General features: G+C 37.4%; 1 protein-coding gene across 1 annotated transcript; it reads left to right on the top strand.

The window, feature by feature from the left end:
• The first annotated feature begins 6,697 nt into the window (after window positions 1-6,697).
• Window positions 6,698-26,429, top strand: rsf1b.1 (remodeling and spacing factor 1b, tandem duplicate 1). Its single transcript, XM_052124789.1, has 16 exons — window positions 6,698-6,885; window positions 10,644-10,735; window positions 12,475-12,567; window positions 13,131-13,336; window positions 13,493-13,641; window positions 13,755-16,252; window positions 16,441-16,701; window positions 16,786-16,890; window positions 16,980-17,059; window positions 17,255-17,309; window positions 18,257-18,369; window positions 18,454-18,521; window positions 18,609-18,819; window positions 18,916-19,151; window positions 20,473-20,652; window positions 23,704-26,429. The coding sequence occupies exons 1-16, from the start codon at window positions 6,732-6,734 to the stop codon at window positions 24,231-24,233; spliced, it is 5,031 nt and encodes a 1,676-aa protein (XP_051980749.1). The 5' UTR covers window positions 6,698-6,731; the 3' UTR covers window positions 24,234-26,429.
• The last annotated feature ends 6 nt before the right edge of the window (window positions 26,430-26,435 follow it).

Raw genomic sequence — 26,435 nt, 5'->3', positions numbered from 1 at the left:
GTATTTAGGCACAGCTGGAACACTGAATCAGCAATTGGCATCCAGGACTGGAAGTTTTATAACTATGGTTTAATATCATTTTAAACCTATCAAACTTATTTTTATGAAATGCTTTAGTTTGCTTATGCTTTGTCTTTAAAATAAATCTCATTTGGTGTGATATTTTGTTTACTAATGCAATGATATTCATACCTTTTTAAGTGTGGCTTAAGTGTCCGGATAAGGCCAGATAGCTGACCCATTTTTTAGTACATAAATCTTGCCCAGCCTTAAATGCCGCTAACCTCCCCATCTCTGTGCACCACTCTTGAAATGAGGGCACTCCAGCCAACTTCCATCCCCTACTAATATTTTGTCCACTGATCATAACACTGGCTTGGACCCAATGAGTGCCCAATACATCACATATAAAATTCTTGGATCTGGTCAATTTTTATATTTTTTATATTGGAAACAGTGTTTCCAGTTGTAATGGAGAGAATTAGCACTGGTGACTTTCTATGCTATGAGCTTCTCACGGCCCCAATGTATTAAATTATTGGTGCAAGATGGGCTGGTTTGAGTATTTCTGTAACTGCTGATCTCTTGGGATTTTCACACATAACAATCTCCAGAATTTATTCAGAATGGTGCCAAAAACAAAACACATCCAGTGACTGGCAGATCTGTGGACAGAAATGTCTTGTTGATGAGAGAGTTCAACAGAGAATGGCCAGATTGGTTCGAACTGACAAAGTCTACGGTAAATCAGATAACCGCTCTGTACAATTGTGGTGTGAAGAATATCATCTAAGAATGCTTTTCTGAGATGCGGGTTGGTGCTGTTTTGGTAGCAAGAGGGTGACCTACACAATAATAGGCAGTAGTTTTAATGTTGTGGTTGAACAGTGTATACAGAAAATACAGTGATTTCTGGATTACAACATCGACTTTTTCCTGGGACGACAGACATACAGTAAATAAGATGTTTATCGAGAGTTGGCAGTTGAACTCTACTGTACACATAACCATAATGAAATCTAGTTTACACGAGGGAAGTATTGCTTGCCTGTAACTGCGTTGTTATCTTTCATCAAAATGTCTTTTTTAAGTCAATGAGGGAGTATTTCAGTACAGTCATTTATGTTGACCGCTGGTCATGTGATTCTAACATGGCAGCCCTCATGTGCAGACCCTCTCCATGTAGAATAAAACAGCTTTTATAAGGTTACTGATATGACTGGAGTCTTCATTTTAATGTGAGTGGTCATGATTTCATACATATATTGTAAAATTATAATTCATGTCTTTAGGAAATTACTGAGTGCACCTTTAAAGAATGCCTCATCTGTCCTCTCATGCGGCTTTGGGAGACCGCAAGGTAGCTGCCTATGTTGCAGACAAAGTTTGCGTAAAACAGCCCTAACAAAAGCGTAGCTCCAATCCTGATGTCCTCCATCGGTATGGAATTTGTTGTTGTTGCTATTGAATCATGCCTGCAAACAACATCAGAAGAAAAATGGTCAATACTAGATGACGTCACTACGGGGGATACTTTTGTGAGTGTGAATGTAAGAGGGGAAAAGACTCCTCGGTGTCCCGTTCCTCTTAAGATTTTGCATCTAGAAAGTTACCAAGGGAAATCTACCAGGACTGTACATTGGAAAGGGGCTATAGTGCAAAAACTCTGTATTAAAGCAGGGATAAAGACCCAGATACCACCCAGACTCTTTGCCAACCTTGACGGTTACAATTTATAACAGCTTTGAATAAAAACATCAATATTACATGAAATAATGCTATATTATCAGATCATTCATTAAAGTTAATTCAAATAGTTGGAAATGTCACAGAAAACAAAAAAATTCTGTATGTAAATTTTAAATCTTCTGCAGTACCTTCACAGACACCTGAAATTAAATCAAATGGTATGAAGACATCACGTTTTCAAGACAAACATGACACAATGACACTCTGGAGTGTTATTTGGAGAATGTAAGTATGTATTCTTTGATGGGACAGACATACTGTAATTATCTGACCACTGTTTTAATTGTCCATTTGATACGAGTACATACATTTCAAGCCAAAGATAGAAAGTGAGAAAGAAAAGGGAACAACCACAGGGAGGGAGTATGAGAAGGAGTCGCCTGGGGTTGTAAACATTAGGCTTGAATGACTGGTCTTGCAATAGTCAGGAGATAAACAAGAAAAATCCTCCTCATGTTGAATTTCTGCAGAGAATGTTTCATATACAAAATAAAAAGGGTGCTTATTTATATGAAAGCAAAGATAAACTAATCAACCAAACATGACCATGCATCAATTCACATTACAAAGATTGCCATAAGAATGTACTATCATTTCAAACAGCTTGTCACAAGAAAACATGCCAAATCCTAAAATTTCCTTGCATAACATGACTCAGCAAATTGTATGATGTAGCCTCAGCCAATGAAATAGCTCGATTTTTTCAGACCACTCAGAACAAGATTGTAAATTTGCTTTTATTAATTCAATGGCTTGCAGACCCACAGCTCATAAACATTATGCAACACATTCTAAATAGCAGACAACATCTGGAAGAAATGATTTAGGCTCTGGCCAATCAGCTTTTTCAAAAACGTTCTTCCCTCCTCAACATTAAAACTTAACTGAAGGAAAAAAGATACCACCTCAGTACACATAACACATAAATAGCTCCACTTTAAGAGTAGGAGGTCATGCTTACAACTTTTAGGAATAGACAAATCTCGGTTACACTTTATTTTACAGTGTCCTTGTTTCACATATTACATGCAATGACTATTGTAATAACAGTCAATTATGCATAATTACAAGCAACTAACCATAAACCAAACCCTTACCCAAACCTTAAACCTATAGTAAATACATGTTGTTAATTAGTAATAGTCCATAATTACTTGTGTAATTACACTGTAACAAGGACACTGTTAAATAAAGTGTAAACCATCTACAGCTCCTTATGCACAATAAAGACGTAAAAATCATAAGATCATGTGCATGAAATGACAATCGTTTACATCCAGTAAGACAACATGAATAGCTTGAATAGAATGAGCATTGCATAAATCTAGCTGCTCTCTGTGCTCAGGGGTCAAATGATGTCATAGTGTGTCTGTTCGGAAGACATTACTTCTGTTTTGTCATTGAGCAGCATTTTACAGCTCAAGTTCCACCAGCTTGATTTAGATATAGTAATGGTAACTTAGTGGTTAATGAGTTGGTCTAATATTCCAAAGACTGGGTGTTCAAATGGCAGAAAGAGAACTGAGCTATGAACAGAAGATTTAAAGGGATCCCCTATCACCACTGTGTCCTTAAGTATGCCCCGGTAGTAAGTGAAGTCACTTGGAATAAGAATAAGTGTGTTCCCTTAATCAAACCGATAAATTGGTTGTTGCTAGTGCCATGCTTTACTGCTGCAGGAACATAGAATGTAAAGAAGAAAAAAAACTGTGCTGACTTTATGAATGTCCCAGTTTTAGTGGGAAAAGCTGACGCTGACTCAACCAGAACTGAATGTTCTCTACACAGCAGGTGCCTTCCTGTCCACAAGCTCTTTTGTTTGATTATAGGCCTCAAAGTGTACTGATAACGATCATGGAAAGAATAATATTCATCCCCCTGCTGATTTTTTATTTAAAATCAAATGAGATGTAAAACATTTCTTGAAACTACTATTCACCCTAACTTTGTGCTTTCTCCATTTACTAGGAATGGCAATTGAGAGAGTTTGTAAGTAAGCTAAGTGACAGCGCCCTCTGTTGGCATTCTATGACGATGTCAGAGGTTCATTAAATCACCTGAGCTCATAATAAATGCATGAGATGTACTCATTCACGTGTTCACTTGGTTAGTGATCAACAGTAGTGGTTCTCAACCAGTGGGCCTCAGTAAAATTAATATTAATTAAATTTAAATAATCTTATCTTAACTGAAAATGAATTTTTTTTTGTAAAACAGCTAAACAAGATGTAAGCAAACAACATGTAAACTGATATAAATAAAAAATATGTTTGTAATGGTGTACATGGCCTTCAGAAATAGTTCAATAAAATACGTTTTCTTGGTTTTTCATTGTCCTGCACAACACTTAAAAGTTGTTTATTATTATTGTTATCATCATCATCATTGAAGAGCTGTATCTCTGAATTTATCTACCAAAATTGGAAAAATTACCTTTGTAAAGTAGAATGGGCATCTGTTTCTTAATACTGGCAGACAGATTTTTTGACTGTCCAGTGTTGAAGGAGTAGTTCACCCAAAAATAAAAATTCTCTCATCATTTACCTCTAATGCCATCCCAGATGTATATGATCTGCAACCTTCCAATGCAAGTGAGTGGTGACCAGACCTTTGAATTCTTATCTTAAGAAGCAATATGGACCCTTTCTATACCCTCTTCAATTTTCTTACCGAGCAAACAGGTCTGTGGATGAGGCAATCAACATGGGATTACATCATATCCTGCAAATCTGGACAGACCAGGGACATATGGAAGGATCCTTTTTGTGGACTTCAGTTTTGCTCTCAACACTATCATCCAGAACAAATTACACCAACTGTTCCCACGTCTATCTGTCAGTGGATCACCAGCTTTCTGACAGACAGGCAGCAGCTTGTGAGACTGGGGAAATTCACTTCCAGCATCAGTCAGCACTGGTGCCCCCCCAAGGATGTATGCTCTCCCCAATATTCTTCTCCCTGTACACCTATGGCAGCAGTGGAGTCATTCAGGTTCCTGGGCACTACCATCTCACAGGACCTGAAGTGGGAGACACACATTGACTCTATTGTAAAAAAGGCCCAGCAGAGGTTGTATTTCCTTCGCCAGCTGAGGAAGTTCAACCTGCCACAGGCCCTGCTGACAACAGTCATTGAGTCTGTTCTTTGCACTTCAGTTACTGTCTGGTTTGGTTCAGCTTCTAAATCAGAAATTAGAAGACTACAAAGGATAGTTTGGTCTGCTGAGAGGATTATTGGTTGCCAATAAGGTTCCTTGTATGTGTAAGAATACTTGGCAATAAAGCTAATTATGAATCTAATATGATGAGAGTGGCTCAAGTCCTTTTTTGCTGTAAATCTCCACTTTTACTTTCACCTTCTTTTACATTTTGAAAGTTAAAGTGGCGTTTTATGGAAAAAAGGACTTACATACTGATTTGATCCTACCCACACCTATCATTTCGCTTTTGAAGATATGGATTTAACCACTGGAGTCTTATGGATTACTTTTTTGCTGCCTTTATGTGATTTTTGAAATTCCATCCATCCATCATCAACCGCTTATCCTGTGTACAGGGTCGCGGAGGGCTGGAGCCTATCCCAGCTAACATTGGGCGAAAGGCGGGGGACACCCTGGACAGGTCGCCAGTCCATCGCAGGGCCACACATAGACAGACATACACTCACACTCACCTCCACATCCACATCCACATCCACATCCACATCCACATCCACATCCACATCCACAGCAATTTTTTGGAGACACCAATTAACCTAGCCTGCATGTCTTTTGGATGGTGGGAGGAAGTCGGAGTACCCGGAGAGAACCCACGCAGACACGAGGAGAACATGCAAACTCCACACAGAAAGGCCGGGGCAACCAGGGTTTGAACCCACAACCTTCTTGCTGTGAGGCGACAGTGCTAACCGCTGCACCACCGTGCCGCCCTCGATTTTTGAAATTAAAAAATAAAAATAAATCTTGTTTATGTTCAGCAGAAGAAAGAAAGTCATATATATCAGGGATGGCATGAGGGTAAATGAATGATGAATTTTCATTTTTGGGTGAACTATCCCTTTAAAGCAGAGAAAATGTGCTTAATCTCTTATTTTGATGTTGGCTGTAAAGTTTGACACAATGCATGGGACTGTGTGCTCAGTGTCACGTTACCACTGTTGCTGTGACCATTTTACAAGCCATCTTGCTTTCAGCTATTGACCTTAAAAGTACTAGTTTTATTTTCTTTCTCTATTCTTTCATTCTTTTTTTACTTTCTCAATTTCCATTTTCTCTCTTTAAGATATTGGACATGATCGTTTTTTATATAAATTATTTCTTGTTTGCATTCTCACTTTAACTTTTTCTGATATTGGGTTTTATGGTTGCTTTCATGTGTCTCTGCTGCTGGTTTGTTTACATCAGTTGAATTCTATCTATTAACCCTTTCAGACCATGTATTTAATTGAATAAACATCAAGGTTTTTAAACCGTTTTCGTCGTTTTGTGGCACCAAAATAACAAATAATTATTAAATGATATCCTCAAGTCAAACTATGAGCATCATATCGTCAAACACTTTTACCTTTTGACAAAAGAATTAAAAAAAAAAATACTATAAATCTTGCTTTGAAATAAACCACGGTGGCATGTAACACAAGGCAATAAATATAGAATATTTCAGAACCAATGTTTAGGCTGCATATAGAGTAGAAATAAAGTGTGGTTACATGTTTTGTGTCCCGGGAATATAAATGGCACATAACTCTCTTTCTGTATATTTTTTAGTTTGTTTACATGAGTTGTGTTAAATGAGCTGGTTGTGTTTCTATCTATTAAACTTTCTTTCTCTGTAGATGACCTCTCTCTCTCGGTTTGACTAATGTTGGTTTGTTTACATCAGTTGTTCGTCTCTGCCGCAAAGGCTGTTGGTCCATGTGGCTGCCATAGTCGCAGCGGTGCATTGTGGGGAGGTTGTGGTCCTCCAGCGGCTCGGTTCGGAATTATGTCTGCCTCGGAGGCAGCGAACGGTTCTTCCTCGGGTTTATGCCCGAGCTTCGCTGTGATCTGCTCGTTCCTGGAGCGCTATGGGGCTCTGTTGGATCTGCCGGAGGTGTCGTTCCCGATGCTGGAGCGCGGTCTGCAGGAGAGCAGCGCGGGTGAGCCGCTCCTCCATTGTTGCTCTCCAAGCGCTTCACATGCAATTTACTCGCATCCTTTACGGGCCGCTCGGTGCTCCAGTGGCGAGTGTTTGTGTTTATGTCGCTGTTTGTGTATCTATTGCGCCGTTTCTGCCGGTGATTTTGGCGTTTTGCTGGACTGAGTGTTTTATTCCGATTTATTTGCTCATCACAGAGCAAAGATACACATAGCCGCTTTACCTGCCTTTATATGTCACGTTTGAATGAGGAAAATCACTTGTGTCAGCAGTTAAGCACGCGTGTGTCGAGAGGAATGAAATATTAATGGTTATTTTGAGTTAAATATTTATTTGGCACGAATTAGTGTGATGTTAGTAGTGCGCATGCGTAGAACGTGTAAACTTCCTGCTCGCGCTGCTGATGGGAGGGAGAAATGAAAATATCAGATTATTTTGATGGTCAAACTTAAGGAAAAGTAAACGATAGTAAAAAAATTTTTGTCTAAAGTGGCTTTAAACTATATTGTGCATTATATGTTCGTTCAACATTTATACGTTGATGTGAAGCATGAAAATGTGGAAAATTTAGATAAATATGTTCATACTTGTATACATAAATGTACCACGGTTAACATGGTTTCCACCAAAATATCATAGTCATTTCAATAAAATCACAAGTTAATATAGAATATATTTCACACAGTGTAAGGAGCTTTCAGAATCTTATTATAAAACCATTATATTTCACTTTCTAGTGGTGGTTAATATTAAAGAGATAGTTGACCCAAATATGAAAATTCTGTCATTATTTACACACCCTCATGTTGTCCCAAACCCGTATGACTTTCTTCAATAAAACACAAAAGTAGATGTTTGGCAGAATGTTCTTCTCAGTCACCATTAATTTCCATTGTCAGGGCTCGACATTAAGCATTTCCGTGTGCTTGTCCTTTGGGGAAGTAAAGATAAAAGTATGTTTAAGTAATAATACATGCTCAAGTAAGATGTCAAAGTTTCTGTTGTTTTCTGAAATGATGACAGAAATGTATGCGCTGGGTAGGGAAGGAGGGTGTTTTCATATATTAGTTATAAACTGTTCTGTTTGGTAGTCAAATAAAGGAAAGCCTCCTTCGCCACCACTTACAGCAGGTGTGCTCACTGTTACAGCAAAATCTGACATGCATAAAATATACTATAAAATGATCACAATACCAACATTTCAGTAGTCTAGTGAAATTAGGCATTTCTTATTACTAGCTTCAATACCAAAACAAATAATAACACACTGATTTGCTATTTATGTAAGAATTGTTTCAACTTCTCAAGTAATTACTCAAGACAAGTAAACAGTCAGTAATAAAATAAGAATACAAATAAATGAAAAATAACAGAAAAAAATACAAATGAAGAAAACTACTACTTTAACAGCTTTAAATGTTTTTAACAGCAGTATTCAAGTATGAAATATTCAGAATGAGGTGCAACTACTACTGGTCTTCACTGTATGATTATAATACATGAATACTTTTTAAAGATACTAAAGATATCCAACCAAGAGCAGTGAGTTGTTGTTTTTTATAGTTGTTTGATTAATATTAAAGACACACAGCAGCAGGTCTATTAGGTTACATTTACACTTACAAATCTGCTTTTGTTCTGTTTACATTCACTTCAGATATAACTCTCTGTGTTTACATGAGAACCTTGCCAAAATTGACATTTTGGCAGAATTTGTAAATGTTTTTGACCATTCAGGCACAAATACAGGATACCAAGAGCATTCTGGCTTGTAATGCACACACACATAAACCACCTGTCAGTCAATATCTAACAGCGTGTATTTATTACTAGATCGCTAGCGAATTATAAAATTATGTGCTCTAGATTATTTTCAACGAGCAGAATTAGAATATAATCTTTGTAATAAGTGACACAGGCCTAGGCTATATCACAAATATAGCCTTTTTTGTTGTTGTTATTGATGTTTTAATCAGGCTACTTGTCTGGTCAGGCAAGTTAAAATTTCTTTCAACAGCCCTTATAAAAATCCACTTGTCCCAGACAAGTATTAATGTCAAGGCCTGTACTATAAATCGATTAAAAAAACTATTGGCCTTAGATAACAACCTTCCTATCGGTCCACCTCTAACATACATATGAATATGCACATCAGAATCTGTATATCTACACTTAAATATTTACCATAGTAACCATTGTTGTCATAAAAGTACCACATTTACTAAACGTATTATTCCCACTATAAAACTGTAGTACCTTTAAGTGATCGTTCACCCAAAAAATTAAATTCTGTCATCATTCCCTCTCTGTCATGTTGTTCCAAACCCATATGATTTTTGTGGATCACAAAAGGAGATGTTTGGCTAAATTTTAGCATTTGTTACCATTTACTTTCAGAGCATCTTTTTTTTTTTTTCTGTTAAATGTAAAACATTTTACTATTACGGGCACAGACATAGAGGATGCAAGAGTCCAAAATAAATAAAATCCCAGATGCAGATTACTTTGCAAATAAAATCTCAGTAATAACAACCAGATTTGGTGCATATCACAGGACTTTTAACTATAAACAAGCCTGAAATTCTTCTTTTGAAATGACTGTGACTAGCCTGATACAATGCCCTGTAGTTGATGCTGAAGTATGTAATTTCTGCACCACTATTGCCACCAAACGGAATTGCAAAAATAAACAGCCTTCTGAATATGAATATGACCCCCTCTTGCGTTTGGTCAAACATGGAGATAGTCCCGCCCCCAAATTATGCCATTAGTTGAGTAACTTTTTTGGGGGCTGTTCTAGATGGGTTAGATGATGATCTCGAAACAACCAAATAAATTTTGATAGGGCAACAGTGACACAGTGTTTACAATTTTCAAGAAAATCAACCTAAGGATTGCTTTCTAATAGTTGTCTCTACATATTAAGCTGGGAGACGAGTAAGTATTTTAACACAGAAAACGTTACATACTTCAGCTTTTAAGTATTTTACCAATTTAAGCCTTTTATAGCCTTCACCAGATGAAGGATTGGTATTTATATTTCTCTAGATGAGGTTTTTCAATATTGTTCACAAGATATAAAGTTGGAGATACAATATATGTGCTGACGTGACCCGTTTCCATATAATCATATTTTTCTGTGCATGCCTTTGCTTTAATTTAGAACACTTGATTTTCAAAAAAAAATAAAAAATTCAGTATTCATTGGCGTAAGAATAAAATATGGATGAATATTGTCAATGATGAAAGAGTTCTTTACAGCTAATCCCCAATGAGGTGTCAGTGCTTGTTTTTATTTCATCTTTAGAGGCCAGAGTTATACTGTAGAACCGGACACAGAGGAACAAGGTGGAATTTAACTAAAAATAACAACTATCAGCATAGATTTGTTGCTGATAACTGATCATTTAAAAAAAAAAAAAAACTATCGGCACCGATTAATCAGTAAAACCGAGATATTGGTCTATCTCTAGTGTATATGTATACTTCATTGAGGCACAAAGTGAACTGCCAGGTACAGTTACAACAGCAATTAATGATCATACACTCAGTGCAGTTATTTACAGTGCAAACTTAATGCGCACACATTAATTAATTAGACAAAAGAAAAAGAAAATTTATTCAAAATCATGACCATTTTGTCACTTTCTGTTTCCTTAAACCTCAATGTTGCATATGCAAGCATGTCTCAAAGACAATTGTTTGAATTTAAATTATGCTTTATGTTTGCATTAATCTCTAAATACTTGATGTCCCCAGTTCCTAAACTCCTTGTGGACCTTCACGTGAAGTTACTGAGGAAAATTGGCAAGTCTGTGACTACAGATAGATGGGAGAAGAATCTCATTAAGGTAATGCAATCACATTAACCAAACTTTCAACATCAAACATACACATTAAATGACTTCAGTTCTGAATGTACGTGATCCATTTATCTTTAACAAACAATATCAAATAGAACTGTGAATTATCAATTAATTAAATTCAAATGATTTAATATATGAAGCACTGTGAGCTCATCAAAGAGCCATTCATATTAAGTAAACATCAGTCTCATCAGTAGGGGTGAAAAGATTAGTTGACGTTATCGACAATGTCGACAATAAAAAAAAAAAAAAAAAATGTTGTCAAATAGTCATTTGATCTCATTTAACATAACATGAGATCACATTAAACTGTAATGGTGTGCGAGAGCAGCACTGCAGTTCATGCCTGACTGAAGAGAGGAAGAATTACACATATCACAGTCCAGATGCACTCTAAACATTCCAAACAGCTTCAGGTGATGTAGATCACAAAGTATGAGGGAATTATAATGCAAAAATACAAAATAAGTAAATACAGAAAGATAAGTGGAACTGGAGCTGCCGCTCCGCTGAAGCAAAACTTGCATGTTTAGCATCTTTAATGGAAACACCCAGATGTTACATCTTAAATGTAGTTATATTAAATGTGTTATAGCTTTATTAAAGTTCAAATAATACAGAAGCAGGTCATGTAAATAACTACAAACTCTGAAATTGTCATTTCTCTGTGTGGTCAGCACCTCTTCTATGAGTTGCACTAAGTGTACCGATCTAAGGGGGAGAGATTGAAACTGCAGTCGGCTGATGCACACTCTGTCGCGGGGACTCTCATCCAAGTGTGCCGCACAAGCCCTCAAAAGTGAAGCCAAAACGTCTCGATCGCCCCCCCGGTGACTGGTCCTAGTATAGGTCATAAACCCCGCCTCCCCATGTTATTCAACGGGACGTGAGACATGCATGTCAGATAAACTATTAAATTACACTTCACATATCTTTTTTCCAAAGATAGTTTCTGTCATTTACTGTAGTTTCTATCACGTTGATGTAATTTCAAGTGTTTGTTTTCAAAATAAGTTTGTTTTTAATTAGTTATTTGATGCTATAAAAACGGTGCTGTGACATCATGATTGACAGCTGTGATTAACAGGTTCTCTGAGCGAAGTAGTCATTGAAGCACCAACTGACATTTTTTCGGGATCTTCGGAGGACTGAGGAGATTGGAGCTTTAAATGTAATATCTAAATTTCTATAATTAATTATTTCACACCGTCAAAAGTGCAGGGGCGTGTGCTTGCATGATTGTGATTCAGTGAGAGTGAGGGCGGGGCCCTGATTTCGCAGCTTTACTTACTGCTCACTACTGCGCAGGTCTGGTCCCGAAATCGCAACTGCGCAGACTCAATTCCCAAGATGTCAGCGCCATATCGGGACACTGGCTTTTTTTACAGTCTATGCTCTCATCCCTCAAGCGCACACACTTGCTGCAGCTAGATTATAACGTGATGGCTCGCAACTTATTGAATCATAATATATTTCACTGTGCATTACTTATTGTGCAGAAAATTGGCAATACGCAGCTTTATTAATACAATTATTTTTTTTTTTATTAAATTAAAGATGGATTGAAGTGAACAGAAAGGTGAGAGAGTTGTAGACTTCGCCCCATTATACACTGCAACAAAATTATTTTTTGATTTGTTTTTGTTTTGGCTTGTTTGTACTACTCATCAGTTTGCCAAGGTTAGCTGTTTAATATTTGATGACTTTATTACTCTGTGCTGTAGATCTGTCAGGAGTTTAACACCACATGGGCATGGGAACTGGAAAAGAAGGGTTATCGGGAGATGACAGTGGAGTGCAAGACAGGCATATTGAAGGTAAGACAGGAAGAAACCTAGTTATCTTACAGGAAAATCAGTTGATGTTACACCATTGGATTACATTGCATTGGGATGTCAAGTCCATGTTTAAACATTGCAGCAAACGTTGCAAGCTGTTTTGTAAAGTTCATTATCAAATGATTTTTTTTTCTGGTAGATGACAAATAACATGTTCATTGACTTCTTGTTTTTTCACAATCAAGATTTAAGTTTAAAATTGATGTGACTGTATAAGGGAAAGTATATATTTAATGCCTGATTTCTTATGTTTTTTACCATTTAAAAAAACTTTTTTGCCATTACTAGTTCTTTTTAAATGGTCCTGCGGTGTGACAATTGAAATTTCAAAAGTACAAATATAAAATTTATTTTCTATATTAATAATAAGTTCACAAAACATTGCGTGCATAATAATTATAAAAGAGTTAGCAGAATGCTGTTTAAAAAGTTTTTTAAACTTTCACATTTCACATCGTAGGACCGAGACGCCAACTACCTTTTTATATTTTTATTAACATGTTATGATTATATCATGTTTTTTGTTTTTGTTTTTACAAAAGTACTTGTGTGAATGCCAGTTTGATGAAAACGTGAAGTTTAAGACTGCCATCAATGAAGAGGACCCAGATAAAATGCGTCTCCAGCCTATTGGCAGAGACAAAGATGGCCTTATGTACTGGTTCCAACTGGACCAAGACCAAAATGTGAGGGTCTATGTGGAAGAACAAGATGATCTGGATGGGTCATCCTGGAAGTGTGTAGTAAGGTAGGCCTTCTACTATAAATTTCCAGTGGAATTAAATGTACTTATTCACAAAACACTACATGCTGTATTTTCCTCCATACATTATACAAACCACTAATAGCAGATTCACTCACTCACATAATTTTCTTGAAAATACATTTTTATTTTCCAATGCAGAAATAGAGAGGACCTGGCTCAGATCCTCGGGCTGTTGAAGACTCATATCGATCCAGCACTCTTGGTGAAGAAGGATCAAGAAGAGGTCACATCTAGTAACAGTCCACGCCCAGACGGTGAGGAGAACAAGAAAAAAGAGGGAGCTGAAGGTATGGCAGATAGATATTCAAAAGAATGTAAACAATAAAGAAGTAATAGTATTTTATTAGTGTCAGTGTTGAAATGATTTTCATTTGACCTTTGTTGTGTTTTTTACTTGAAGAAGAAATCAAAGCTGAGAAGTCATCTGTTTCGTCCATATCTGATAATAAGGACACCACAGATGCTTTGCCAACACAAAAGGACACTAAGGTGGAGGAAGAGCTGCAAAAACAATCAGAGACACCAAACGGCACTGCTGTTGTTATCAGACCAATCAAAGAAGAGCCACAGAATGAGGAGGAAAAAGGCAAAGACCCATCAACACCCTCACAGAATGCTGAACAGACAGAGGAGATTAAGAGAAAAACTGCAGAAGAGACTCAGAGAGCCTTAAAAATTGACCATCAAGCTAAAATCCCCCTGAAAAAGCGAGAGATGAAACTAGATGAAGACTTTGACAGCAGTAGTGTGAGTGGCACCATCATGGTACGAAATGCACCTGTTGCTCCAGTGAAAGAATCACAGACATTTTATGATGACAGCAGATTAAGTGCTGATAAGATAAACGGCCATGTTACACATCCTAAAAAAATGGAGAGTGAACCACAGAAAGGGTCTAAATGTTTTCGAAGAGAAACAACAGAGAATGATTTGGAAAATCTGTCTTGTGTGTCAGAGGAATCCAAAGAGGGAAAAAAAGAGGGCAAGGCAGATCAAACTGAGGAGATGAACAGGAATGACAACAGATCAACTGCTGAAGAACAGATGGAAGTGGACAAGCCTGGGGAATCCTGTGCAGCAGAAGAGAACAATGAAAAATTAGAAGCTTCTAAACTTCACAAGAAGACCCAGGTACAACAACAGTCCTCAACAGTCATCACGCACTCAGAAAATAAACCTGGTCCTGAAGTTGAAACCGAAAATAAAAAAGCTCACGATAGTAAAAGTATGGATGTTAAAGAACTCAACACAACAACACCACCTGAACGGCTAAAGAAAGATTCCCCAAAAGAAAAGTCGGACAAAGATCTCACACGAGGTGAGTCAAAGACAGAACTCCTACAAGAAGCGTCAAAGAAAGATCTCCCAAGTGAGGAGTCAAAGAAAGATCTCCCAAGTGAGGAGTCAAAGAAAGATCACCCAAGTGAGGAGTCAAAGAAAGATCACCCAAGTGAAGGGTCAAAGAAAGATCTCCCAAGTGAGGAGTCAAAGAAAGATCACCCAAGTGAAGGGTCAAAGAAAGATCTCCCAGAAGAAAATAAAAAATCTCCCAAAGACTCCAATAAAGCCCATGAAAAAAAAGATCCACCACAACCAACGACAAATACTTCCAAAGAGACTGAAAAATGTCCCACTGCGGTGGAGTCAGAACTGATCCAACCCTCTAAAATGGAGGAGTCCTCTACCCATGAAACAATCAAACCACATTCAGACACTGAAAAGTCTCGGAACGCATCCAGATGTCCAGAAGAAACTAAACCTCATCACAGCTCTGCAAACAAAACCACAGAAAAAAAGCTTGATCGTACAGACCCTGAAACAGTTGCCATTGGTTTGAAAGCTGCAATACAGTCTATGCCTAAAAGAGACAAACTCTCAACCAACAAAGCTGCTGCCTCTAAATCTTCTGAAGATACAGAAAAAGCAAAGTCCTCCATCCATGAACATGAGCGGTCCACCTCCCCGAAATTGGCTCCTGGGAAGCTTGATGGTTCTTCTTTTTCTGATTCAACCAGTAAGGTAAATACACCAAAAACAATAGAGAAATCAGATTGTGAAGAATCATCTGATACATCTAAAATGGATAAAAAAGAGAATTCTGAAACTACTAAAGATGAATATGAGAAAATGGACAGCAATGAAGAAGCAAAAAGCTCTAAAAAATCAAATGCAATATCTGTTACTAAAGAATCAGTCAAAGAAGTTCAAGCTACAGAACAAACCAATGAATCCAACATTTCTGAGAAACCTGTCAAGGATCCAGATTCAGAGGATGGGAACAAGGATAAGCCAATGGAAGTTGATTCAGAGACCACTAAAGCTGATGAAATTCAGTCAGTCGTTGAGGAGGGATGCAGGACTAGAAAAGAAGACAAAAACAAATCAGATGTTTCTCCAGATCAAGACACAGTCTCAAACAAAATATGTAAGACAGACACAACTTATGAGGAAGGCAAGGCTTCCAGAAAAGAGTCAAAAAAATGTGATGTTCAGAAAGAGAGTGATGCAACTGAAACCAGAAGTCCAAAAAGGCTTTCTAAGGACAAGGTTAAGACAGAAGAGAAACAAGAAGAAAAGAAAAATGTGGAAAGCCTACGTCTTAAAATCAAGATCCCAGCTCACAGACGGAAGGCAAAGCTCCTGAAAGAGGAGGCCAAGGGAGACTCTGAGTCAGAGACGACTGAAGGCAGATGCTTGAGGAGATCTCCCAGAATCTGCAGACCCACCGCAAAAGTGGTGGAGATCCAGGACAGGAGGGTAGAGCGGAAGCAGACAACTCCAGTGATGGAGAAGGAAAACGAGGAAAATGAGGAGGAAAAAGAGGAAGAAAAAGAGGAGGAGGAGGCTGTACAGAAGAAACCAAGGAAAACTGACTCGGATGGCCAAACTAAACAAAGGGTTTGTGCTTTTATTATTATTAATTATTGATAGCCAGTTCAACCAGGCTGATTCATCAGCCATATGGGATGTTGAGATTATTTTGAGATAAATTTTTTTCTTATATGTTGCAATGTAATTGATTGTTGTAACCTAAAAAAAATCTTTGAAATTAGAAGCCATTCATAATGTTACACATTATACATCAGGGAGGGAGACGTCGAAGACGGACACAGTGGTCTCGCATGAGACGTAAAAAGAAAGGTTCTGATGATGATTATGAAGAAAGTGAGAGTGAGGAAGAGGAGACTGAAGAGGATGACAGTGATGAAGACTACAAGGTGGTGAAGACCAGAAAGAAAAGGAGAAATCGAGAGAGAAACAGCTCTGATTCCTCTACATCTTCATCAGATGGTGAACCCAATGATGACCCCTGCAAACACTGTGGCCTTCCCAATCAACCAGAACTGGTATGATCATGTTCCATAAAATAGCTTTACCTTCATCTCCGTGTTTGTAGTGCTGTCTCTGATCTCTCATTTCCGTCCTGTTAGATACTCCTGTGTGATTCCTGTGATAGCGGATACCACACTGCCTGTCTACGGCCTCCTCTCATGATCATTCCAGATGGGGAATGGTTCTGCCCTCCCTGTCAGCATGTGAGTGAATGCAGAAGTTTCCTGACTGAAATTGCTCTGTCTGGAATCTGTAGTTATTCAGGTAGTGATGCTCTTTATTTCTATCACAGAAGCAACTTTGCGACAGGCTGGAAGAACAGTTGCTGAACCTGGATGCCGCACTGAAAAAGAAAGAACGTGCAGAACGAAGGTGATTAAAGAGGAAATTACGTTTGTGTCAACACCGAGTCAAACTTTAATTTGTCATAAGCAGTTGACAAAAATGGCCAGAATGTCTCCAGTTACCCACTTAGTGTGTTGCCAATTACAAATTTGGCCAGTGCAAGAGGGTGAATACTGGCTTTTAATAAGATATGATCTTTGTATTTGTATTTTTTCCTAACAGGAAAGAGCGACTTGTGTATGTTGGCATCAGCTTGGAGAACATAATTACTCCTTCTGTAAGTGCCTGCAATGCTCCATGACATATTTATCATGAATATTAAAGGGATAGTTCACCCAAAAAGGATAATTTTCTCACCCTCATGCCAGGACCAAAAAGCACATAAAGGCAGCAATAAAGTAATCCAGCCGACTCCAGTGATTAAATCCATTTCTTCAGGAGCAATATGATAGGTGTGGGTGAGAAACAGAACAATATTTAAGTTCTTTTTTTACTACAAATCTTTACTTTCGCTTTCATTTTGTTTTTGGCAATTCTCATTTATTATGCCTATTACCACCTACTGGGCAGGGAGGAGAATATATGGTATAAAAAGGACTTAAATATTGATTTGTTTCTAACCCACACCTATCATATCTCTTCTGAAGACATGGGTTAATTTTATGCTGCTTTTATGTGCTTTTTGGAATTTCAAAGTTCTGGCCACCGTTCGCTTGCATCGCGTGGATCTACAGAGCTGAGATATTCTTCTAAAGAATTTTGTTTCTGTTCAGCAGAAGAAAGAATGTCAAACATATTTGGGATGGCATGAGGGTGAGTAATGATGAGAGAATTAACAATTTTTGATGAACTATCCCTTTAATACAAGAATGGCTAAAATAAACAGATCCTAATGTGAATTAGATTATACTTTTTGATCCTAAAACTAGATCTAAATTTACACCAGATCAAAGAGCACGAAAAGCCACTGCACTTAACATCTGCTGCCATGAAGCTGAACTATTATTTAAAGATATAAATATTGACTTGGTGAACTTAAATGATCAACCACATGAAACGTTTATTTTATCTTTAAATGTCTTTGCTTGCCATTTAAATTCACATTTATTTGCTTTAATGACCATATGCACACATCATATAAACCAATATTTGAAGTTATTTTATTTTCTGATGTAGGTGATTATCTTACACCTCTGTAAGCTCAAAGTTTGTGTATTTTTGAAGGTTGAAGTGGAGGAAGAAAAGGAAGAGGAGGTGGTAAAAGAAAAAAAAGAAGTAAAGAAGAGCAAAACTTGGGGACGGAGATCAACAAGGGCAAAGAAATACATAAGCTACAGGTACCTCATCTGCTGGCTGTATTTACCAAATTATTATTCTCTGACATCTTAGTTACTGTATATATGTATTATACTTTTTCTCAGATTTGATGAGTTTGATGAAGCCATCGAAGAGGCAATTGAGGAAGACATCAAAGAGGCCGAGGGAGGAGGTAGAGGAACATTTACAATGTGCTCATGTTGATGTTTGAGCCTGAATGTGGCAGATTAGACAAATATCATGTGACGTCTTTAAACAGGAGCAGGTCGGGGGAAGGACATGGCAAACATCACAGGCCACAGAGGAAAGGACATGTCCACCATCCTACAAGAGGATGGGAAGGAGAACGGCCGGCCGCGACGACCTAACCTAAGTCAGAAACGGAAAAAGCACCGGCGTCTCAACGATCTGGACAGCGACAGCACAGCAGATGAGGAGGAGAGCGAGGACGAGTTCCGTCTGAGCAACAGGTAACATTAAACAGTCGCCGTAACCAGCATTAACTCCCTACAAAAAAAATCTCACAGTTCTCCAGTGACACTTGCTCTGCTCTGATTGGTTACCAGTTCGGAGGAGGAGGAGTTTGTGGTTACTGATAATGATGGAGAAAGCGAAGCAGAAGGTCCGTCTAAAGATGACAGCGACTTTGGGAGTGATGGTGACGACCCACGGACAAAACCCAAACGGAAGGCAATTCGGAGTCGAAGCAGAAGACAACCGCCACGTAGGAGACGCAAACCCAGAGGATACTCGGATGATGAGGAGCTGGAAACTGATGAAGAGGAGGACGAGGAAGAGATAGGTGAGGCTTTCACATTTGACTATGCCACTTTCCACTAATCGGGTACATATTGGTTTCCCATTACTTTTTTAAAGCAGTAGAGCTGTTCAGACATAATGTCAATTTGTAGGCGAACACAGAAGGCAAATTCGCCATGGGTTACCTCTGGATTTTCCTTTGAGTTTTTATAATGGACGTTTTGTTTTAGAATGTAAATGACAGTATTGACGCTGATTACCACCCCTAGTGAAGCAAGTTCGAATCGAGGGTGTGCTGAGTGATTAAGCCAGGTCTACTAAGCAACCAAATTGGCCTGGTTGCTAGGGAGGGTGGAGTCACATGGGGTAACCTCCTCGTGGTTGGGATTAGGGGTTCTCGCTCTCAATGTGGCACGTGGTAAATTGTGCATGGATTGCGGAGAGTAGCATGAGCCTCCACATGCTGTGAGTCTCTGCAGTGTCATGCACATTAAGCCACGTGATAAGATGCATGGATTGATGGTCTCAGAATCGGAGGCAACTGGGACTTGTTCTCCACCACCCGGATTGAGGTGAGTAACCACGCCACCACTAGGACCTGCTAAGTAGTGGGAATTGGCCATTCCAAATTGGAAGAATAGGGTATAAAGAAAAAAAAACATAAATTACACTCTTTCGTACATTAAACGTGGATTTTGGAAGTTCCTGAGGGCACCCATGGCGAATTCTCTTCCGTGTTTTTGGACTACAACCTTAACAGCTCTATAAAGGGGAAATTTAACCAAAGTTATTGTAAGAAAAATGATCTAACAAATATTTTGTACCTTAAACATTAATGAAATAAATTAGATATTTTACTGAATTAATTTGGATATTAAATTAATTTAATATTTATATAAATGTTTTATTTAATATTTAATTAAATTAGATATTAAATAGATATAAATATGTAATTTAGGTATATGCACACAAATGTTTAATTTGTAAGAAGTATAAGTTTCTCAGTATCTAGAAGCAACATTTCATTCCGAACTAGTCTGCCTCTACTGAGTAATAGCCTAATTTTAATTAAGTCTGCAACCCTGTTACCCATTTTTTTATTGATTTTTATTTGATAAATTGTCATTTTCATTTGTATGCAATGTTTATTAAATCAGGGTTTTGAACTGTATTGAGACATGTCTCAAATTTTGGCAGCAGGGTTAAAAATATTTCAAACCTCATAAAAAAATATGGTAAGTAAGACAATTATTATTTTTTTATATTATAAAATGTATATGAAGTATATATTATATCCTTAGGTGGATGAACTACATTTTCTGAAGGTTAAGCTCTGTATTCTGATGGTGTATGTTTGTGCACAGTGACGGAAGGTTCTAGTGAATTCAGTGACAGCGATCTGGATGTCCGCTGTCGGCGGTCTCATAGGAGCCGTAAGCAGCAGGTGAATTACTGCGAAAGCTCCGATTCCAACGGCTCGCAGGCCAGCACCAACAGAGACAAAAAGAAGAAGCGCAGACACCTTTCCAGCTCTGAGAGTGAAGGTCAGTCTCGTTTACTTCTTGTTTATATCTAATGAACTTTAACATTGTTAATAAAGAGAAATACATAATCACAGAACATGGCTGAATTGTTATATATAACCCTGACATTTATATATAACTGTAATATCACCATAATATTGATCACTTCAATAATATTGCTGTATCACCTTAACTTGAAATCAGTCCTCTGACACAATATAACCCAAACCTGGTTGAAATAAGTGTTTTAAATACTGAAGATGATTAACATTAGACCAATATGGGGTTTTCATATCAAAACTGATATCTAGAGAACAGGGTGGCCGTTATACTGATATATATACATAATACAATTTAATAATTGTGAATGAATGTTAACAAAATTAACAAAAAACAATATTTACTCAAAATTCAATAGAAAAAGAAAACAAATGGTTTATTATCAATGAACTGACACAAGGGGGAGCTAATATTTCTGTTAATCGGATAAGTGTACACATTTATTGACTGTGGTGAATAAATCTTAAAACAATTAAATATAGGCCAATTAATTGGTCATTTACAACCCAAGTTTGAGAGAGAATTGCCATTGGCTAATACATTTTGTTTTTTACTCGCCAGACTTTTGATTACTTGTTAGCGTAATGCAACTGAAAAAGATATCAAGTAAACAGAGAAAAGGTCATCTTCACATACATAAAGTATTCATATGTAGTTTCCGAGATTGTACATTTTATTTCGATTTATATAAATTAAATGACATTTTATGTACATTTTATTTCATATTTCGATTTATATCAATTAAATGACACTTTATCATTTTTTTTAAAGTAGAAATTTCGCAATCTATAAATGTATATGATGTCATGAAATTGCATTTATAGTAATGATACAGGCTGTTGTCACTGTTTAAAAATGTAATGTACATTTTTAGCAAAACGTTCGCAAGGTTGGAACATAATAATGAAAATAGAATTCCACATATAACAATCATTTAATAATTGTATTTTATAAAAAATTATATTTTATGTGTTAATATATAAAAAGTACTCTGCAAAAACATGCATAGATGCTGCAAGAGCTTATTTGTCAAATTCTTCCATATTTACAATGTTTGTTGGTTAAAATATTTCATAATGTATGATTGGAACTTTAAATATTTACATGTACACATTTATTACACTTACTACATTTTGTTCCAAGTTTGTTTATATGCACTTGTACGATTTACAAGTATTTACATTGACAAGCACTAAAATTGTGCTGTCACTTTAAGACAACCGGCAGCTCCGGGAGCAAATGTTTACAGTTGAATCAGTGCACATTAACGAGAGAGAGTTGCATGTTGTTTTTTCCCTCATGTATGATTAGAATGAATATTTATTTTTTACTTTTTGATCAACTGACTGTAAATAACAAAAATTATTACTTGCATAATGAAGTGGTGGTGGCTTAGTGGCTAAAGCACAGGGCTGTTAATCAGGGCATTCAGGCTGTTAATCAGAAAGTCATTGGTTCGAACCCCACAGCCACCACCATTGTGCCCTTGAGCAAGGCACTTAACTCCAGGTTGTTCCGGGGGGGACACCAATCCCTGTAATAATTGCACTGTAAGTCACTTTGCATAAAAGCGTCTGCCAAATGCATAAATGTAAATGTAAATAATGTGTATTGACTTGTACAAATATTTATTGTACAAGTTCTCAAATTAAAATCTACAAGCGCTCGAGTTTTGCAACACTTTTACCTTCTAGCAGACGTCCAACAGGCGCATTACTAATCTGTAGCCGTGCTGTAAAATGTAGAAAGTTGTGAAAACAGTCTGTGGAAAAGTTTAAGGAAAATCCGAGTTGACGTAGTTAAATAAAATGTAAATGCAACTATGGCATATCACGGCTCAACTAAAGCGATGGTGACAGTGCGATCACGACACCTCATGACACACTGCAGGCAAATATGATAAATTTCCTTCAGAGTGCATGCTCACGAGACACAACAAGCAGTAAAAGAACAGGCTGAATTAAGCGTCTTAAATGGCAGTTTTTTATTCAGTAAATGGATCGCTGTGCTAGAGGTCTGCACGGGCCTTAAAATTAAACCCAAGCCGTACCCGATACTGTGTGGCCTGACCCTACCCAGCTCGAAGGATTCTGTCAGATTTCAAGCGTGAACCCGACCCAAACCCGAAATTGCTTACTATCCAATTTCTTCTAGCAAGTACTGTTGCAATAGACTGTATTATATGTTATCATATAGGCAACATTTGTAACAGTACTGAAACAGTATATATAGACAGTTTTAACAAGGCACAGCAGCCCCTTAGTATACTAGAGCAGAAGGGGGAAAAAGCATTGCCTTACCATTCATGCACTGGTGCAGAACAATATGGAATAATATGAAACACTGCAACAGTCCGCTCTATGCAGCCTGAACTTTTTCTGATTGATGAATCTTTATGACACCTGCCCTAAAAACAAGCTAGACGCAGCGCAAGAATGAAACCGAGCGCAGTTGTCTCAACATGCGTTTTGGACAATTTGAAGTTTTTATTAACTTGACATGGTTTTTAAAATTTGCCGGTTCTGTGCGAGACGCTGAAGAAAAACAAGACGCTGTGCAAATGTCAAAGTCTTTTCAAAGACTCCAGCATGTTTATACAACTGGAAAACAGAACAGATTCGTGCAAAAACACATTTGGAGTGAACTGCCCCTAACTTGTCCGTTTGCACATCTGTGAGTGAGAGCGCATGTGCAAAACAAGTTCGGTAAGCCTGCTTATATTTTCATTAATTACAAAGTAAAAATGTTTAATTACTTTGTTTTAAAAACCTCTACGTTTTGCTGAAGTTCTTCACCACTACACAACTCAATCACTGGAGAGTGAAATCTGAACATTTACTAGCCCGTGGCTGATAACAGACACATTTTTGTTGCATATGCGAGTGATTTACTCGCAATGTTGAGGTCTCACAAGTAAGATCATTCTGTTTGCATGTAGGTTTCACTTTCAGTGGTTCAAAAAGATTTGATATTTGCTGTCATAATGACTTTTTTTGTGTCTTGGTCCTCCAGTTACTTTCCAGTCTGCTGACTCTGATGAAAAAGAGAGGAAGCCCATGAAGAAAAGGGCGGACTCATCCGAGGAAGAATCCAGGAAGCAGCACAGACGTCTGTCTCTAAAACGGCGGAGAGAATCTGAGGAAGACGACGATGACGACGATGATGATTCAGATGAATCTGAGGAAGAGGACCGGCCTGTCCGCAAGCGTGTGAACCGCATTGATTCTGACGATGACAGTGAGAGTGAGGAGGTGGTGAAGAAGAGCCCAGGTGAGAAAGAGCAGGAAGAGACCATTGCCAAAGGGCCCAGTCCCCTGGACTACAACTTGGTGGAGCTTCCTCCCACTAATGGACAGAGACCAATGAAGAGTTTGGAAGGTGTCATTCCACGCCTTGGGGTGGGGCCTAAGAATGCCAATGCTCCAACAGCTGTAACTATAGCGCCAAATGGCATAGAGATGGCCCCGCAGGAAGAAGATGAAGATGACCTTTTGGGTGTTACAGACCTTGTGGATTATGTCTGCAACAGTGAACAGTTGTAGGACTTTTTTCTTTATCTGTAAAACCATTTTCTTTTCTTTTTTTCCTCCTCCCCTTCCTGCACTGTCAAAATCCTCCATATATGATCATGATGTCTTCTGAATCATGATAAACACACGGTCCCCATTATACATGTCTGCAGAAGAAACCAGGGACAGAATGCTGCAGTCCTGTTTGAATCATGGCCTCAGTGGCACGATAATAGCTGTAAATATTTTACTGAGCAAGGGAAGGAGAAACTACTAAGAGACTCTCTAAGATATTCCTTTTAAAGTATCATTTTCTTTGTGTTTGATAAGAGGGATCTCTCTCAAACAAACCAACCCTCTCTGGAAACAACCTTTAAAACCTCTTTTTACACTAATATCATAGCAATGCTCATTTAAAGGTCACAAGTCGGATGTTGAGTCATTGAGTTTTTCTTATTTGTTGGGTTTGTGTGAGATGTGATGATCTTCACTGCTGTCAATTTCACATTTCATAGAGAGAACCGAAAGTGGGTGGAGTCAATGGGAAGCAGGTGGATCTAGAGGCTGAATGTGGGTGGGGTTAGTGTGGAGGGACCGTTGTGTAAAATGAGACAAACCACATTTCAGTGAAGTTCTGCACTAGATATTTGCAAAAAAGTGCAAATCTCTTTAACATTATGTTCCACTCTGAGGCCATTTTTAAACTCATCTTTTGTAATCTAATTGGAGAGAAAGTTTAATTTCTACCGATCGGTTTCAAAGTGTCATTTGGTGGAGAAAAGTTTTTGTTAAGTGATGTCATGATAAGCTTTGTTTTGTTATACAATATTTATTACTGAAATTGTCATTTGTAACTGAAATAATTCCTTGGTCAGACAACTGCTTCTTTCATTAGACCAAAAGAAATGGATTTCTAAAATTCCTACAAAATGTCTAAGAAATGTCTAATAGTAAAAATTTGTCTCATTTTCTGATGCCAACATTCAAAAATCATGTCAAATTCAGTTATGTTGAGTCTGATTTCTGTATTTCTTTTGTTGATTTGTATTATTTTAACATCTGTTTTGATTAAGTTCAAACACTATTCACTCTGGCAGCTTGTTAATGCATCAAATGCCAAATATTTCACTTAAAGATGATTATTTTCTAAGGACTCTTACCCACAACTATGTGCCGTTTGATTCTTTGAGAGAATCTTTGCATAAAGACATTTAGTGCTCTAGTGCTGTTCCTCTCGTTTATTTAGAGCAGATATTTAATCAAAGGGAGTCTTATTTTGCCATCAGTCCTGCTTGTGTCTGTTCCACTGCTCTATGCCTGTGTTTAAATATATTAATATAACCATTTTAATATTTAGCTTTTTTGATACATGCTAATTATGTTGACATGAATTGTTTATTTTTTCATCAATTATGAAGCAATACATTTTTCTTGGAAGACACACAAGAACAGATTCTGAATCCTCCATTTTTAAGGACAGAAATTCATGTTGTTGGTGACATTAAAATTATTTTAAACCTTCTGAGAGCAGCGTGATGTTGAGAGCACCAGACTAGAGAGAGAGAGAGAGAGACCCTCTGCTACAGGCACAATGAAATCTTAGAACACATTTGAAAAACATGGTATAATCTTGCATTATCCTTGTGTGTATATCTGTAGTTTTTCTGTAACATATTAGAAGCATTTTTAAATCATTTAAACAATACATAGCAGTCCTTTTACGATTGCAACTGTTTATAGTTTTTTTTTTTTTTTTTTTTTGGAGGTATATTTTGTACCCCTTCAAAGTGGGTTAGGGTTTGTCTATCTGTCATTTTCGTCAATGCATTTGGTTTTGTTTCTTTGAGGGTTTTCAGCCTCTATGTCCCATTTTCCACTGATTGCTAAAACATTTCCAAGAATGATCTGTTCTTGGAGGGGAAAGCATTTGACCGGATTTCCAACAAACAGTATAAACGTTTTGGATGTCAGCATTGATCAGCAAAAGCTATGTAAAAATGTCTTGTAAAATAATGTGTATGTTTGGCATGCACATATCTTTTAGTCATTTTTTTTTTTTTATCTTGCAGAATTATGACATGGAGTTTGGAAAATATATCCCTAATTATCTCAGATGAGAATTCGGAACCCCTTTACAAAGGGCATTTCTAACAGTATTGGGCCAATGTATAATTATTGTTATATTTTAAAAACAAAGGTACAGACAACATTACAAGACACTATATATTTGTATTT

This window comes from Xyrauchen texanus, unplaced genomic scaffold, assembly GCF_025860055.1.
Source record: "Xyrauchen texanus isolate HMW12.3.18 unplaced genomic scaffold, RBS_HiC_50CHRs HiC_scaffold_326, whole genome shotgun sequence".
NCBI lineage: Eukaryota > Metazoa > Chordata > Actinopteri > Cypriniformes > Catostomidae > Xyrauchen > Xyrauchen texanus.
This window is presented reverse-complemented; position numbering and strand designations above follow the sequence as displayed.